This window comes from Vanellus vanellus (assembly GCF_965231255.1).
Source record: "Vanellus vanellus genome assembly, chromosome: 20".
NCBI classification, from domain to species: Eukaryota; Metazoa; Chordata; class Aves; order Charadriiformes; family Charadriidae; genus Vanellus; species Vanellus vanellus.
Window position 1 is genome coordinate 6365215 of NC_138925.1, and position 16248 is coordinate 6381462.

Below are 16248 nucleotides of genomic sequence, written 5' to 3' on the forward strand. Positions count from 1 at the left end.
TGGAAGAGGAATTCCACAGTATTTTCTGTTCTCACTGCTGGGCACCACTTAGTGACTTTTCAGAACAGGCCAGAAACAGCTGCAGTTTGACACTGGGTCACAGACTGACTGGTCCTCCTTCGACATGGGAGCTCACGGAAGGACTAGAACTGAGCACCAAATCCAGCTGAACTGGAATTCCTCATACAGAGGATTTAGTGGTGCTGTAGGTTATTCTTTCTTAGCCTTTCTCACCACCTAAACATACAGGTGTTCACAACACATCTTCAGCTCAAATATTTCAATCAAAAGCAGCTCTCAGACCGTTCCTTAAAATGCAAGGTTAAATCCAAATCTCATAACAGTAACACCTCCTTAGCAACTGCCACATCACGCAAGAGACAGTATAGCCAAAAGAAGAAAAAAAAAAAATCCTACTTACTTTATACAGCCAATGATGACCTGTGTCAAAGGATAGATCAATGGCTCCATGACCTCACTGGGATAGATTGTGCTGAGAACCCGACACCAGAAATACAGGCAGTGGATATACTGCCAGTTATAAACAGACTGGAAATTCTCCTGTAGAAAAGGGAAAAACACAGGCACAAACTTGAAAATGTGGCATTTGAGAGGAGTTTACTCTGGTTTCTCTACAGGACTTATTTTATCCATCATTCTCTTAGAGGACTTTGTGCACTGTCCAGAGAGGAATAACTAACATTCTAGCCGTCGCTTTGATGCTAGTGGCTGACCCACCATCCAGCGAGTTCAGATGCTAAATTGGCAACATTATGATTTGGTACTAGTTAGTGTCTTAAAGGAAACAATGAGCAACACAGACTGCTTTTCTTCACAAGTATGGTTCATTTGAGAAGGATGATTTAATGATCCAGCTCACAGCAGATGGTGGGATGGGGCCAAGTGTTAAAAAACCTTTAACTCTGCCACTTACCCACAGTCCCTAGTCTCCCATAGGTAGGACAGCTGGAAAGTAGTACCCCTCTCTGACACCCTTGTAAATTGCCTTCTGGCCTCTGCAGACCAGAACAGAGGGGAAAAGGGTGCATAAAGCTACACTACAGATTAAAACAATAAGAAATTAATCTGAATTCATCTGGATTTCCCCTTTCTGCATTCAAGCTCCTTTGGTTGTTATGTAGCAGCTTGTCCTTCCCACTAGAGGCTTCCCTTCCCTCAGCTGTACTAACCAAAACCCCCTAACCACCGACCCACTAACTCTGAAAGGTAGTATCAGTGCTCATTTTAAAGATATTCCACAGGTCAGCAGTGTGCCCAGGTGTGGGTCAGGTCTTGCACCAATCCAAAAGACATTATTTTCAAAAATGTTTGGGCGAGTGCCCTGCCATGTGCTTAAGCAGCCCACGGTGCCAGATTAAGTAAGAGCCCAGAAGAGCGCAGGAGTCCCTCAAGGACACCCTTTCCAAAAAGTTCTGCAGGCCCATGTATTCTCCGGAATTGCACCAAGAACTCAGGAGACTGCACTTAACAAGGGGCTTCAGCTCCAGCTTCTGTTTGTTTCAGACAGAGTTGCAAAGCCCAGGTCACCTCCTCTTTTGCACAGATGAAGCAAGATGCTTAAGTCTGAAACAAGGACAGAAGCCCTCAATTGCAGCCACTGGACCAAACCTTGCAGTAGGGACTTAAGTTGCAGCTGGAAGCAGTGGAGCTCTCCCAGATCTCACCAGGTCACTGAGATGTACCAACAGAGATGTACTCTGTTCTCATCTTCTCTTGCACAAATAAGCAATCTGCTCCTGTAATCTTCCACAACCACCCACTGCTCAATTTAAATTAATTGGCTTATTTGCTTGGATTTGTATATTTTGGTTGTGCTGTTGTCATTTAAAGTTCCTACAACCCTCCCCAGCTGCAAAATCAAGTGGATTTAGTTCTCGTCTGGGCCAGGACTGAGGGTGTAAGAAGCCAGTGAAATCCAATTAGGGCATATGCAGCCCAGACTTCATTTATCTCTGCTCATTTATCCCCATGTCTGAACAGCCAGGAGATTTAACTGGTCACCAATCCTGCAAGGTTTGGGAGCAGCTGAAAAATAATCTATAGGGGTGTGTTTTGCTAAACATCAATAAAGCCAGGATTAGCAATCTGACTCAGATTTCTGAGGTCAGACAGGAGGTGGTTGAAATCAGGGCGGCTCCAAAGAGGTCTGAGCTGCTTTTTTCAGTTAAGTCCTCTAAGTAGTATGGACTTCACTGGAAAGATGCACCCACCAGGGTGGTTCCTAATCGTCTTTACCTTGAGGTTTTGCAACAGAGGCTGGACACAGCAGCTTCACAGAGTGGTAAAAGAGTGCCCAAGGCAGAAGATGAAAAGTGCATCACAAAGTCTTGCAAGCTGGGGAGAGAAAAGTGACTCCAACCCTGCAGTTCCCTTTCCTCTCCTTCCTTGCTGAAATTCTAAACCAACACAGGCAGCTATGAGGTGATCTCTGAAGCTCCCAGACCCTGGCAAAAAATTCCTTGGCACACTATGAAATGGGTCAGACAAGTACTGACCCTTTAAAGACACTACCAAAAGCCTGAAGTAGCTACTGTAATTTTCCCCTCTCCACACATTCCCCATAGAAGGTACACTCCTTCCACACTGACAGATACCCACCTTCTTCTTTATCGTCATTGCACTGCGCAAGTGAATGGCAAGCTGACGGATATAGATGAAGGCATGCTGGTAAGAGGTGTGCGTGTCCAGGGCATACATCTCTGTCAACGTACGCTGCATGAAGTTGATCATAGGCAGGACATTGGGAGAGGTGAATCTGGAATTCTTCACAAATGCGATGTACATTTGCTGTGCAGGAAAAAGGACAAGATGCAACCCCATAAAACAGTACAAAACCATTCTTTCACTAACATTCTCCACCCGGGTATGTCCAAACCAGGGGTGAGGAGTTCCTTTTATAAGAAAAGTCACTTCAAAGGTATACGCAAAAATAATAATCTAGCCTGCTGCTTCTTCAGGGGAAATGGGAAAAGAGAATCTTTTTGCAACCTTACATTGTTTAGCACAGTGCTTGGAGATGCCCCTGCCACTGCTTCTCTGCGAGAAGAGAGGAACTCTGGGATGGTTTTGAGCCATAAATGCTTACGGTTGGTCACAGTTCTCTGAAAGAGTGGTACCTAAGCAAGCTACACTTGGGAACCTCAACTATTAGCTGAGATCAGAGCAGCTCAGTAGCACCGAGTAGCACATCAGCACTTGAGGAAAGCCCACAAGAATTTGGAAGATAAGTATTCATCCAGTAGACAGATTAGTACCAGAGACCCTCCCTGCTAAGACACTGTGTGCCCCCAGCAGGAAGGGCAGCAGTAGGAAGCAGAGTATCACTCTGACTTAACACAGAATTTCTTCCCTGTTTAATTTGCTGGAGGTAGCCAGCATCATCTCCAGCACCTGCCCCGACAAATAGGCTGCAGCTCATGCTCTAAGGTCTTCACAAGTAACATGAGAAAGAAAAACTGCAGAGTACAGCAAGCGCGAGCCTTACCTTGAGCAAGGGACTTAGGTACACCTCTTTCTTGTAGCGGCAGATCTTGTTCAGCACCAGGAAGGCCAGTACTCTCACTGTTTCCTCACCTGTGCTCCACAAATTAATTGCTTGCTGGAATGGAAAATAAAAAGATACACATAAGTGAAAGGACAAAGAGCCCATTCCTGGTTACAGACAGGTCTGAGCTTACGTCCTTCATACCAAAAATCCAAGTGAGGAGGAAGATGACTCAAAGATGGCTGGCTGTATTGTCACAGAGTCAGTCACAACAGCACTGGCAGCCATTCTGGTTTCAAGGTTGATGTTCCCATGATCAATAAAGGAAACTCTAAAACTAGCATCTCTGAAAAATAGGTGCACTTGAATGCAAGTGCCTAAATACACATTTAAGCTTTGAGCATAGGCACCAGCCTGTGCACGCGACTCAAATCTCCTAGGCTTTGCAAAGCTTCCTCACCATACCCTAGGCAGCAACAGCAAAAAAAAGTCAATTTTTATGTGTTCTGCAGAATTCAGTGTAGGACAACTACACTGCAGTTACACTCCTGTTCTCACCACAAACACCAAATTCTAGTTTCTCAAAGAATGCTATTAAAGATACACTTGTCTTTGGAGAGATCACACCAGGGTTTGATTTCAGAATTTAGCACTTTCTTTTCCTCCGGGCAAATAGGTTGCAATTCCTGAGATACATCTCCTGGTGGTAGTTCTGACTTAATTCCAGTTCCCTGGACATTCACTGTATTAATTCAAAGGACAGAGCAGCAGCAGGGTTTGGAGCCAGAGACAGGACCTGCATAAGGCAGCACTTCTGCTGAGACATATCCTTAGTCACTCTGGTACAGACATGATGACGAACATCCAGTCAGTCCATCATAAAAGTTCCCACAGCAGCTGGAGAGGGGTAGGCTAGACTGTGCAGAGGTCTGTGCCAACAGACAGCCCACTGCTGACATGTAAACTCATTAATCCAAGTTCTACCCATCTCCACACTGCATAAAGCAATTGTATATTGGTCTCTTCCCTCAAGTTCTTGAGAGACAATTGAATAGATTTTGTTCTTCCCAGGCTTGCCTGCATTCACCTGTTCAGAGCATAGATTCACTTGGACATGGCTGGCCCTGTCAGAAAGCATCTGGTACAACAGGACCTCAATAACAGCTGATGCCTCCAAAAACTAGTTACCCGATATCCACTAATGAACTCCAGAGGAAATCAGAAAGATTCTAGCTGCAGGGCTGAAAAAGCCTACTCAAAAATCCCTACTCTAGCAGTGAGCAGACTGCTACACCCTCAGACACAAGGTGTAACAGCCTCTCGTCACTGTATACCAGTCATCAAAGGGTTCCCAGGCTTATTTAAATGTGTTGCAGCTTTTCATTTAAATGTCACCCTGTTGCCCTCTTCTGCTCTTCCACGCCTCCTTTGTTGTTCTTAAGTGCTCAGCAGTTGTGACTAAGTTTCTGCAAAAATATTCCACCCCCAGTTCTTACCAGTGAAACACTATCACAGACATACACACAGACTCAGCACACAGGCAGCAATTACTCCATCTGCGATGAGGAAGCAGACAGCTTCCCAGAACACCTCCGTGTCACTTTACATGGGGATTAGCAGTAGCTACACACAGAGCCACATGCCCACTCACCTCAGCATGACAGCTCTTCACAGCACCTAAAGGGCCTGTGAGAAGCAGGAGTCCTTTCCAGGACCAAAAGAAAAGCAAGGGAAAAGGAATACAAGAGACAACGGTCATGGGATCCAGCCCAAATACCATGAGAGGCTTATTTAAAGGGGTAAAGAATCATAGAATGGTTTAGGTTGGAAAGGACCTTGAAGATCATCGAGTTCCAACCCCCCTGCCATAGGCAGGGACACCTCCCACTAGACCAGGTTGCCCAAGGACACGTCCAGCCTGACCTTGAACACCTCCAGGGATGGGACCTCAACAACCTCTCTGGGCAACCTGTTCCAGTGCCTCACCACCCTCACAGTGAAAAACTTCTTCCTAATGTTTAATCTAAACCTGCCCTCTTCCAGTTTAAAGCCATTCCCCCTTGTTCTATCACTATATTAAAAGAAAGTACTAGTTTAAAGAAGGACCTTAGATCTTAATGACATATCATAGCACATCACCTTACCTTGAGAAGTGCACGGCATTGCTTTGGAAAGGACAAATAATAAGGCACTATGGAACTGACGTGTTGAAGGACTGCTATACCGACTGAGGCTTCTGTTAAACAAGACATGAGCTATGAAGAGAAAACAAAACACAATCCCATTTAGTGTGTAGTCCTCATCACCTCTTCCTTTACCATTAAGCATCAGTATTTTGCTGTTTCCAAGTATTTCCGTGTTACCAAAGGATTAGAAGAGCAGCCTTCCTTAGGCAGAAGCTCAAACAAACCCCCAAAAGCTGTGTCAAAAAAGGAGGAGACACATGGCAGGTTAAATAACTTCCCTGAAAGTACATCCTCCTGACAAATGTGAGCTCAGGCTACTGGACTTGGACGGCTAATGGCACCTGAGCTCATCATATAAAACCCCATTTGTGTATACTGCAAAAGCTAAGTCTATATACAGTTTAAGACATCTTACAGATGGCATGACACCAGCATCATCTCACTACAAATGGTCAAAGTGCAACGAAGACACCTTCAGTCTACACAAGGCTTGGAAACAGACTATCTGAGCTACCTGATGACTTACTGGATTTCACTAGGATTTCTTTAATGGGAAACTGGAATACTATTGGCTATCAAGAGGCTAACTTCAGCTCGGGGAAAAGGTTAGACAAACTATTTAAGAAACAACATTTTGGTATTTCCAGGTTGTTCAGCTCAGTTCACCTGGAGGCAAACCCAGAGACGTTAGCAGTTTCTAATTTGAAGACAACAGTAAGCTGAAAAGCACTTTAATTAGAGAGGTTCTGCCTGATGCAGTGCCCCCTCTTGCCTACAATCCCAGTTGCTGGAAGCACAGGCATTTTTTCTACTTTTAACTTTCCTCCTTGCACTGCAAAGATTCTGGACTGAGTGTGTCTCCTTTGCAAAGTCCCTCACACACCAAAAGTAATGTAGAAGATATTGTTCAGAGTCTGCTGTGCCAGAAAAACTGCAGCCTGGGACTGAGGGCACTCAGAAGTAAGCACCGGACCAGGAATTACTTCAATGGGACTGCATTGCCAGCTTTTCTTTTTCTACTGCAATCTTTACTTCTGCTGCTGGCAAGAGGCACCAAGACTTGAGGAAAACAGCTCTACTGATGAAAATGCTCTTTCTGCTAAGTCATTCTGCCGGCTTACAGCTAAGAGACATCAGCACTTTCTTTTTCTTTCCTTACATCCCCTTCCCTCAGCTTCTGAAGAACGAGCATTTCAATTTTGTTTTGGTTTTGATACTCCAAATTTGGGGATGTATGATGAAGCAATCTCAAAAAAAATAAACTTCAGAAATAATCCATGAATTGTCTCTGAAACACCAGACATCAGCAACATTGGATGGATACGATATCCTAGCGGGATGGAGCATAATCACACTTCTCATATGTGAGGAGCAGGGTTGTCAACATAACATCTTAGTATTTACTACAATAAGCAAGTTCATAGTGCCAAAAATAAAGATGCACAATGCAGAAGCACAACGTTGCAAACTACTTTAAAGCCCATTAAATATTGATTTGTCAGTCAAATTAAGACAGAAAGAACAGCCAGAATGTTAACCCAGTGCTTCCTTACAGGTTACACACACAAATCTGATGCCCAAGGCTTTGAGACTCAGCAAGATTGCTTCTGCTCACTGCTGTCTCCACCCATAAGTCTTATTTATTCTCCACTACAGAAGGCATAGAAACCAATACCCAAGGTTCCCAGTATTGTGATGACCAGAAAGTCACCCTCAAACTGGAGTAATTGCCTTTTCAAAAGGAAAAGCACCTGAGGCTACACTATTACCTGCTTTGTTAATTATCTTCTTGTTTGTTTAGCTCTGCTTTTAGCAGTGGTGTTTACAGATGCAAAAACCTTATCTGCCTTGTTCCAAAATACCCCATACAAAAGCCCAGAAACGCACAGACTGACCCCAGTAACACAAGCGTGCTGAAATTTCTTACTTGTATTGTACAGCTGAGGTACACTTTTATGTCCAGTCGCAGCTTGCTCCAAAGTGGACTGGTAGAAGGGAGGACCATTCTGGAAATGAGCAAGAGTTGGGTTTAGCTTTAAGAAAAAAACCAAACACCACAAATAAATAAGATTTCAGCAATACAAAGAATAATCTGTTCACTTCCTGGTTATTGTCAGCGAGTAAAGACAACTGCTAGCAAAGCAAGGAAAAAAAAGAAGTAACAATTTTGTCATGGGTGAAAAGTACTTCTACTCTGTAAAGCCTGCCTGAAGAACAGTATTAGAAAATTCAGTTTAAAGAGCTTCCCAGCAGAGCACCCAGATTTCAGGAAGTGTGATACAGGGAGCTGCAACAGCCAAGATGCATGGTGGAGACCCAAATCCCTCATACTGAGGTTACCGTCTAGGGAGGCATTCTGCAGCCACTGCCTGAGAACAGAGCGAGCTGGCTTGTAGCAAGGAAGTCTATTTTGGGGATCAAACAAGTGGTGAGACATTTGCTCAGTCTCTTCTAAACTTTTTCACACTGCACTTGAAGTAGTGCCCCCAGACCACCCCAAAATTCAGACATGGCCTGTACAAGTCAGAGGGGAGGAAAGAGGCTGGTATTTACACAAAGAACTGGAATCTACTTCTCAGACTAGGCACCGCTGTCAACAAGGAACCTAGAGTTCTGCTCACCTCTCCCTTCACCTGTGACAGGGAAATTAAAAGTAACTGCCACAAAATCTACCCTGTAACTGAAAGCACTTCTGAAAGGCATTAAATTCTCACTCTACCCAACAATGGGAAAAACAGAAGAGCTCAGACTATGAAGCAAGTAATAAAACTGTGTCCAGCTGAAACTCCAGAGGACTGAGATAAAAAGCTTCTGTAAATGTCTAGTAAGAAACAGACACAGGGGCTAAATAAGTCTGCTTCAGCTTGCAAAACATACTGGGAACTTTACAGCTTGTTTTATGAAACTGGGCTCACAGCCCCCAACTATGGTCCTGGTTCATTCAGCAAGAGTTCAGACTAGTACTTACTGAGTTTCCAGCACCTTTTTGAGTTGCTCCTGAGTAAGCCATGCTGATACCTATTCAATTATGGGCCTGAGCTGACTGTAAAACTCTTTGAGCACCAACCCACACAGTAGCCAGAGAATTCCTGGCTTCCAGGCAGCAGCTGAGATTTCAAAATTGCCATTCCTCCTCTCTAGTCAAATCAAATTGCATCAGCAAATGCAATACAGAGGTATTGAACCAATGCTGCCATTCTAGAAGAAAAAAAAAATCATACCATTCTTTGCCCAGTTGCATGCTTGTTTCCATTCCATCTACGCTCTAACAGTGAACAACTCAAACTCAGATGATCCAGACCTCAGACCACCAAACTCTAGGGCACAATACAGCTGCTAAAGCCCTGGATTAACTAAAGTCACATACTTGCAATACTCTGCTTGCATACAGGCAGAAGGCTTGGTCCCTTTCTCTGCAAACCAACTCACAACACCTTAACAGTGCTACTGAGCACAAGCATATGCAATTTCAGATCTCTTTCTGTTGGAAGTCATGTGTCCTCTGCTGGAGGACGCATTTCTGGGGAAGAAAGGAAGAGCCTGCCTAAGACAACTGAATATAATCAGGCAAATTTGCTAGTGTTTGGGAAGAGCTGTCTTCTTCTAGCTTCACAGCCAGTTTGCAGTTCTGAAAGACCCCAACCAGCTTTCTCCCACCTGCAGTTCTCAAATCTTCTCAGACTTACTTTTGTTTTTTCTTTGGTGGTTTCAGAAGAAGCAGCTTCTGCAGGCAGTGGAAGAGGTCCCGGACACAGAAGGACACAAGGGCATTGAACACTGGTTAAAAAAAGTCAGTAAAACATTTGTAAATAGTATTCCATATATTCCTGTTTCTCAGATAATCTGAAAAGAGCTCCCCAAGGAACTGAAGACAGTAATTCCTACAGCAGAACTACTGAGTCTCCACAAGATTCCAGAAAACATCAGTTTGTCTTACCTTATAATTTTTTATCCAAACAGCAAAATTGCAACTGACAGCTTTCTGGCACAGGGGCCATTTCTTTGCTCTCTGAGTAAACAGCATCAAGCACAAAAGCAGCCTGACTCATGACTAGGAGTCTATACTACCATCAGTCTCCCCCAAACCATAATGAGAATTAAAGGCACTTTTTAATTAAGAAAAAAAAAATAAATCACAGAAGTGGATGTGTGAATTCTATGTAATGTCTTACATTAAAGAATGAGATTTTACAAAAAGCTATGAAAGAGATAAAAAAGCCCTATGCCAGGCAAGAAAGGATTAAGGAGAACATGTGGGTTTAAGCAGTCCCACCCCATGGTGCCAGTTCCAGATGGCACACAATAACAAGCTGACAAAACACAGTGAGAAAGGACCTGCTAATTTAGCAGTAAAAGCAGGCAGGCTTTGTGTCACATCCTCTGAGACACCAACAAAGATGTTCCCCGCTCAGGCATGCTGTTGCAGTTCTGAAACAGGACTGTCTGCAAAGTCTGGAGCTTATGCAAAAGGGGGCTAGGCTGGAGACAGAGGTTGCATCTCATCCGTTCTACAGGCATGATAATCCTGTAGAAAAGGAGATCTAGACATGCAGTATTTTGAAAGGTCCTTGCTAGGTGAATGTGAACTGGATAGTGCAACTGAACTCTGAACTGTTGTGAGGCTGTAGAACACTATTTGGTAAGAAGAGTTAAAACAGTCTTGTAGGATTAGTTCTAAGAGGGATCAGCAAGAAGCCACAAAGTTGTTGAAAGAAACATGCACTACAAGCATATAAACAGTACCTAGCTTCAACTTGACTCTAAGTAGTCTGGTGAATGAAGTGTGGTACTTTCCTCAGCAGTCTGCAAGCACAGCTGCTCCAGGCAAGCCCACCAAGAGATGCACTTACACACTGGGACCCCAGAAGAGATACCACTGCACAGACTCACCACCAGGAAGAAGATAAGCTACTTAAGTGAAATGAAACCTATGAAAGGGTAAGTCAACTCCTGCCAGTACTTATCCCCACTCTCTTCCAAAAGCTAAACCTTCCATACCAAGTGACTTCCCTTCTCTCACAAAAGTAGTACAGTGACCAACTCACCTGCAGCATCAGTGACTTGAAACTTGCTGGGATCAGCCCCACCATTATCTCCTTTGGTGGTTGCTACAGATGCTTTAAAGGCTTGAGTGATTTCATGGAAAAGTTTTGGTGTTAGCCTTGTCTGGGGAAAGAACAAAAAGGATTGCTGAAGAGAAAAAGCAAGAAATATTCTGAACTCTGAAACACTTTACTGAGACAGGAGTACTGGAATTCATTGTAAGTTTGATTGCAAAAATAGCTCCATCCTCTAAGACAAAAGAAAAGTGTCAAGACAGTGGTAACAAATGTTAGTGCCCTTCACTTGCTCTAAAATGGCCTTCTAAGGCTTTTAATTGGTTGGGGGTTGAGAAGCAATGAGTCAGCTGCAAGCAATTACCCAATTTGACCTTTCCCTCTCCCCCTCTTAGTAAGAAACAGCAAGCCCTTTCATCACTACTCAAGATGTGACTAAAAAAGTTCTTGGAGCTGCCAAAGGCACAATGCTTAGCAAGAGGATGAAAAAATCAGAAGTTAACCATTCTGACCCCTTCTGAGCCACATGAGTTTCTCTAGCTTCTCCCTCAGATGGAGTGCAAGTACTCTAATCTTGCAGCCCAAGCAAAAATTGCAAAGACAAGTCACACAGAAGTAACAAGAGCTCTAGGAGTACGACCTTGCATGCAAGACATAAATCTTCTCTGTAGGTTTTTGTGAAAGATGAACAAATTGAAAATTGGTCTTTTAGAGGCAGTGACACATGCAGAAGAATGTTTAAAGGAGAATGCTTAAGTGTCTTGTATTCTAATTCCCTGCTCACCTCTGCAGCTTTTTTCCATTCTTCAACCATTTTCAAGCTCACAGGGATGAAACAAACTCTCTTCCGTTTGACTGTTTCATGTTCTTCCTCCTCATCTTCATCACTTGCTTCCTAGAAGAGTACCAAGACTGAGACAAGGCTTATAGACTTCTTTTCTGGCCCCTCCTCTTTTGCTGAGTAGCTACTGAAGAGGAAAGGCAAGCAGGCAGCAGTGAATTAATGCTGTTATCAGCACTTTTCATAAAGCAGTAACAAAATTATGGGTATTACAAATTCAAAAAAAGCTATTTAAGCCGTGCAGCTTTGCTACATAAATACAGTGTGCAATAACATAAAAAAAATCAAGGAGAAAGCATATCACCTGAGGCAAAACAGACTCTCATTGGGAAAGGAAAAACACAAAACCAAAGCCACAGAGAAAACACGCTCCAAGGCTTGTTTTCATAATCTTTAACAAGCTCCTCATGCTCAGTCCAAATCCACAGCTGACTGTGATTACAAGCCTGTGCACCTGCATATGATCTTTGGGGAAGCTCCTCCCCAGCTATCGTTACCACTATAAGCCCAAGTATACTTAGGCCTTGCACTGAAACTCAAATACTTAACAAGTAACTGAAATAACGGATTTCAGCACTCCAAAATAGGGCCTAGTACCTCCAATGTATCAGGTGGTATGTGCAACCCCTCCTCCTCGTCAGAACTGTCTGAAGCATCAAAATCCAGCAATGTGCGATCGTTTTCCTCCAAAAACTTATAAAATTCAGGATCTTTGTCCTTCAGCCGGGAGAGCTGATCTTTATGTTCAGATGCCTTTCCCTTCTTCCTGGTAGGTAAGAATTAACATGCATTTATTCATCACTCAAGCTTCTGCTGATGCTGTAAGAAAAGCAAGCAACTTCTGGGCACTAAAACACACCTGAGTCTGATTTAAATAGCAATGGATTTATCAGTGCTGTTGCCATAGTTCTCTATCCCATTTAACACCTTAGAGACTTACGAAAGGTTATTTTCATTCAGTACTAAGAAAACTTGATAGTAAGCTACCAGGTTCTATTGCTATATTATTGACCAGACATCATTAAAACATCTCTCAAGCCCCAAAAAATTTGTTTGTCAGAATTAGTCTCACAATCTTTTTATAAAGAACGCTAAAAGCAACACTGCCAGAGAGGTGTGACAATAAAAACTTGGTAAAATCATATCTGGGACTAAAGAATTGTTTTGGCTTCTAATAGTGATTAGCAGCATCTAAGAACTACTTCATCATTTTCTATCTGCAAGTACTCCAACGTCTTTCAGTAAGAACAAATACACACAAACTGAAGAAAAACAAAATAAGCTTTGCCTGACTCCAATATACCCTGTAAAAGATTACAAGCACACATAAGCTTTTCCCCACTGTAGCTCTTGAACTGACATAGGTATGACAGAAAACCTGACTGTCCTGTACCCCATAACCACACCACGGTCTCAAACGCGGCCCTTTTAGGCACCTCTGACCCCGCTCGTCCCCACTCTATGACCAGCGGCCCGCCCTTACCTCCCAACCGGTCGGGCCTGCAGCGGCTGCTTCGCCTTCCCATCCTGCGCCTTCCCGCTCGACCGCCGCTGCGCTGAGCCCTTGGCGGGCCTGGCGGCCGCCTCCTCCTCCCAACCGCCGTCAGCCTCCGACTCGGACCCGGCGGCGAGAAACTCGTCCAGGCTCAGCTCCGCCAGGCTCCTGGGGGCGGTGAGGAGAGAAGAGGTGGGGGGGAAGCTCAGCGTGGAGATGGGCCGGCAGCACCGGGCCTGCCCGCTCACGGCGGCCTTCGGGGCGACAGCGCCGCGCTGAGGAGCCGCACCCGGGCTGTCGGCACCCCGCGAGCCTCCCCAGCGATACCCCAGCCCAGCGGTAATCCCACCCGCAACCAGCCCGCTCCCGCTCACCCCTCCACCACCGCTCACCTCTTGCCGGCGGCCGCCATGCTGCCCTCCTCTCTTCAACGCGGCCGCCACTTCCGCTCCCGGCGTGCACCGCGGCTCCGCGGGGCGGGGCGACACCGCCCATGCCCCGCCCCCGCCCGGCCCGGCCCGGCCACCACCCCCCCCCCCCCCCGCTACCGGCGGCCGGGCCGCGGGTGCCGGTGCCAGGCGTGTCCCCGCCCCCCCCAACCCCCCCGTACTCCCCCGCAGGACCGGCGCCCGCGCCCGGTAAGGGCGGAGCGAGCTCCCCTTCCCCCGCAGCCCGGTGACACGTGCGCGGCGGGATTTAACTGCGGGGGGGGGGGACACGGACGGAGGGGGACTGCAGCGCCGTGCCGTGCCGTGCCGTGCCGTGCCGTGCCGTGCCGTGCCGGTGGGCAGCTCCCGCACGGCTCCGCCACGGGGTTATTCCGGGTGAGGGAGGGAAGGAAGGAGGGAGGAAGCCGCAGCCCCGTCCCGCCGCGGCCCCGAGGAGGAGCTCCGCACCCGCCCGCCCCCGGTCCGCCCCGTCTCCCCGTCGCGGGACCGGCGGTAGCGGTGCGGGTTTAGCGGCGACCCGCAGCATCCCGCCGGCCGGGCTCGGCCAGGCCGGGCCGTCGCTGCACCGGAGCCGTGAGTACCGCCGGGGCACGGCCCTACCGCCGCCCGTTCTCCGGGCCCGGCGGCGGGAGGCGGGGAGGGGGGGGGGGGAACCGGAGGGGCTACCGGCGGAGGGGAGGGGGGCCGGCGGCGGGAGGACCCCCCCGATGAGCTCTCCATCACTCCCCGGCGCTGCCGGTGGTGTGTCCCTCCTCGGAGAGCAAGTTTGCCGGTCGGGGTACAAGGCAGCACGTCTGGGGGAAGAACCGGTGCTGTGTCTGAACGGGCGCCGCTCGCTCTCCGTACCTCGGCGTCTCTCCGGAGCTGAGGCCGGCAGCCGTTTCTGCGCTCAGCCTGATCTCCTTCCCCGTCCTCTGCCAAATCGTGGAGCCATCCCTTCGGCAAAGCGAAAAGCTGCAGCTTTAGGTAGAGCCCTGCGAGATGCTGGGGCTGCAGAGAGGTTCTGACGGTTGCGGTTTCGCTCGCCCTCGCTGGAAGCGCGCGGGCGATTTGGGATCCTTGTTCCGGGGGGGAGCTGAAGGGCACAGGGAGAAACGTTGCCTCAGGTTTTCTGGTAACTTTGCGGGGGAAGCGGGAGGCAGCTTTTTTTCCGGCCTCTGCAGTGAGCGTTAGGGCAGAGGGCTCTCCTCCAGCCACAGCAGCTCTGTTGGCGGAGGTGGCCCCGGGGAGCAGCAGGCCAGGGCTGTTTGGGCTCTGCTGGCTGGGCAAACACCTCCCTCGCCCAGCAGTGCCCTGGCACCTCGGCTTCACCCCAGCGAGGAAGAAATGCAGCGGTCGGGTGGCTGCCCCTGCTCTCTGCGCGTCACTATGCGGCCACCGACTGACCAGGCTTTTGTGCCAAGCTAGAAAACTGCAGAAACGGTGGCCTTGCTTGTACGGGGTCTCTTTGTAAAGCAAACCTGCTTTCCTTTGACTTCAGTGGCCGCCGTCTGATGAGCGCTATTTTGGGGTGCTCTCTGTTGCTGGAGACCACAAGGAGGGTTAGTTCTGGAGTGATTCAGCAACACGTGGATATTCGGGTGCTTTTCATCCTGACAGTCTCCAGGTGCGCCAGGCTGATGCAGGGAGTCTGTTGCCCCTAGGACAGGGCACTGCTGAAATGACCCTCGGAGACCTACTGCCCCTTTTCAGTACGGACAGTCCCAAGGCACGAGCTGAATTTAAGGATGGGAGGAGGGATGGGGCTTCCGCAAGAGATTTGGGATGTCTGTGTGCTAGCTTTTCATACCAGGAGGTGCTGGTTTGTTACAAATTCACTGTTATGTCGCTCACTAACACTTCAATGTACAATAGCCTTTTGGTTGTGAACACTGCAGCCAAGCAATCACCTCCATGGAATCTCTCCCCTCTGCATCCCAAGTTTCTCTCCTAACCCATGAGCATCTGCTGGAAATACTTCATTCAGCTTGGCAGTGAGTAAGACTCTTAGAGATCTTGGGTGTAAAGATCTGAGTTTCCTTCCTGAGAACCGACTGATTCATGAATCCCAACAAATAGCATCTAATTTGGAGCGGACCGGGAGCTGGTAGGTGTAGTAGTCACCTGCTGTGTTGGCTTGACAGTCTAGGATCCAAATAGAGTTGCTCCGTAGTATCTTGGGTAGCTAGGATGGTCCCTTCTGCTTTCTGTCAGCTAAGGTCAGCTTGGTGAGGGTGGCGATGCAACCTCTGCTCTGCCAGCCCATCTGGTGGCCATGCGCCCTGGCTCTCATCAGCATCAGTCTGGGTCTCTGTAGATAGAGTGGCAGGTGGAAATCAAGACTGGCGTGCTCTGAAGACTGGAGACCTGCTGGGGAGACTATTCTGGGTTCTGGTCTTGCTTTGCTGCATTTCAGGCTCAAAAATCAAATAGCCGTGCTGAAATCTCAGTGCTGGCTTCTATATTTTCTCAGGTGCCGCAGCCTTGCCCCCAAACCCTGAAGCAAGCTGGCCCCGGGGGCAAGAGGCGCTTCACCTATTCTACCTCCTGGCCTGCTCGAACTGGCTGCGAACCGCGCTGCCTCCTCTAAAGGATGTGACTCTTCGGGGACAGGAATTTGAGCTGAAATTCCCAAGGTCTGGGACCCGCTGGCCTTGGCAGGCCCCCAGTGTACCAGCAAACTCAAGGCCATTATGTCACACGCTGCTCCTAGCTCAGTTCCCACGTACGTGGCTC

The 16248-nt window shown here is 47.5% G+C and overlaps 1 protein-coding gene across 1 annotated transcript in view; it reads right to left on the reverse strand.

The window, feature by feature from the left end:
• Positions 1 to 13588, reverse strand: part of NOC2L (NOC2 like nucleolar associated transcriptional repressor) — a 53682-nt gene extending 40094 nt beyond the window's left edge. Inside the window, exons 1-11 of the mRNA XM_082493478.1 lie at positions 13477 to 13588; positions 13073 to 13252; positions 12187 to 12355; positions 11533 to 11643; positions 10737 to 10857; positions 9378 to 9468; positions 7619 to 7697; positions 5650 to 5760; positions 3506 to 3619; positions 2620 to 2808; positions 422 to 561 (exon numbers count right to left, since the gene is read on the reverse strand). Of these exons, the coding sequence (XP_082349604.1) occupies positions 422 to 561; positions 2620 to 2808; positions 3506 to 3619; positions 5650 to 5760; positions 7619 to 7697; positions 9378 to 9468; positions 10737 to 10857; positions 11533 to 11643; positions 12187 to 12355; positions 13073 to 13252; positions 13477 to 13496 (1325 nt within the window). The 5' untranslated portion in view covers positions 13497 to 13588. The remainder of the gene's footprint in view (positions 1 to 421; positions 562 to 2619; positions 2809 to 3505; positions 3620 to 5649; positions 5761 to 7618; positions 7698 to 9377; positions 9469 to 10736; positions 10858 to 11532; positions 11644 to 12186; positions 12356 to 13072; positions 13253 to 13476) is intronic.
• Positions 13589 to 16248: the final 2660 nt, after the last annotated feature.